Source organism: Punctularia strigosozonata, assembly GCF_000264995.1.
Source record: "Punctularia strigosozonata HHB-11173 SS5 unplaced genomic scaffold PUNSTscaffold_2, whole genome shotgun sequence".
Taxonomy (NCBI): domain Eukaryota; kingdom Fungi; phylum Basidiomycota; class Agaricomycetes; order Corticiales; family Punctulariaceae; genus Punctularia; species Punctularia strigosozonata.
In genome coordinates, this window is record NW_006767434.1 from 1,573,985 (window position 1) to 1,575,113 (window position 1,129).

Below are 1,129 nucleotides of genomic sequence, written 5' to 3' on the forward strand. Positions count from 1 at the left end.
ATGCTGGAGGAGCCTCTTTCAAGGTCACCATCATATTTCGCTGGCCCAGGCCGCTCCATACTTGAAGACTCCTTCTTCAACAATCCCGGACGATTGCGCCCTGCAGTCGACGTATCGGAAGAGGGCAACTCATATGTAGTCGAAGCTGAACTTCCCGGCGTTAAGAAGGAGAACGTTGAAGTCAGCATCGGGGAAGGCGGCAGAGCCGTCACCATCGAAGGCAGGATACAAAGCCGACGCCCTGAAATCGAGCAAGCCTCGAGCACGGAAGCGAATGCCGCTCCCTCAGCCGAAGCCTCCGATAGTGAGTACTCAAAACAATACGTTCCCCATGTTTACTAGTTACTGACAGCTGGCTATGTAGGTACGACTGCAGTAACCAAGTCCGATCAGTCGTCGTCGCAGCTGTCCACCGAACGCGCCTTCACGGGCAGCGCCACCTTCTCGCGCACGGTCTGGCTACCACGGCCAGTCGACGCAGCAGGGGTGACCGCTCAGTTGACGGATGGTGTGCTAACGGTAAAGATACCGAAGGCGGAGGACAAGGCCAGCGTGAAGATCCCAGTCGCATGAGCGGCCGCGCGCAAACGGCTGTCGCGTTTTCGCGGCTCGAGTTTGATTGCCTTTCGCAGCCATTATTCCCAGATCGTTACCTGCAACAACTTTCTTCTGTATTTGTAGCACCACCGCTCCTTGTATCGATATCATAATAATCACTGGTTTGCTTGCTACATGGTCTGTTTTCCACCGGGAGCGCGAGCGGAGGGCGCGAACCGTCGGTCGGCAAATGAGGCACCCCTTTGTGCACGCCCCCTTCCTGGCCCAGGCATCCGCTGTTCCGATGTGTGCGTCGACGCGGTTCGGTTCTCCTCACGCACGACCTGCCAACGGATTGACTGGCGCTCTCATCACTTTTTGTCCTCCCCCTCATCTCCACCGTACCCGGCCTCTGTCCTCACCTCCCTCAGCCTCCCCGACCGATGGCTCACGTCCCCGACCGATTGTCGTCATACGCCGCTTCCACCGGGAAATCGCCATCAGAGGAAGTGGACGAGCTCGACATGGTGGACGCCGACGAAGACGTCGATATCGACGATGAGGAAGTCGACCAGCTTGACTCGGACACTGA

At 57.7% G+C, this 1,129-nt stretch overlaps 1 protein-coding gene across 1 annotated transcript; it reads left to right on the plus strand.

The window, feature by feature from the left end:
• Positions 1–573, plus strand: PUNSTDRAFT_61512 (HSP20-like chaperone; the record flags this gene model as incomplete). The annotated part of the gene is made up of 2 exons (XM_007380104.1): positions 1–207; positions 343–573. The coding sequence occupies 2 exons, from the start codon at positions 1–3 to the stop codon at positions 571–573; spliced, it is 438 nt and encodes a 145-aa protein (XP_007380166.1).
• Between the last annotated feature and the right edge of the window lie 556 nt (positions 574–1,129).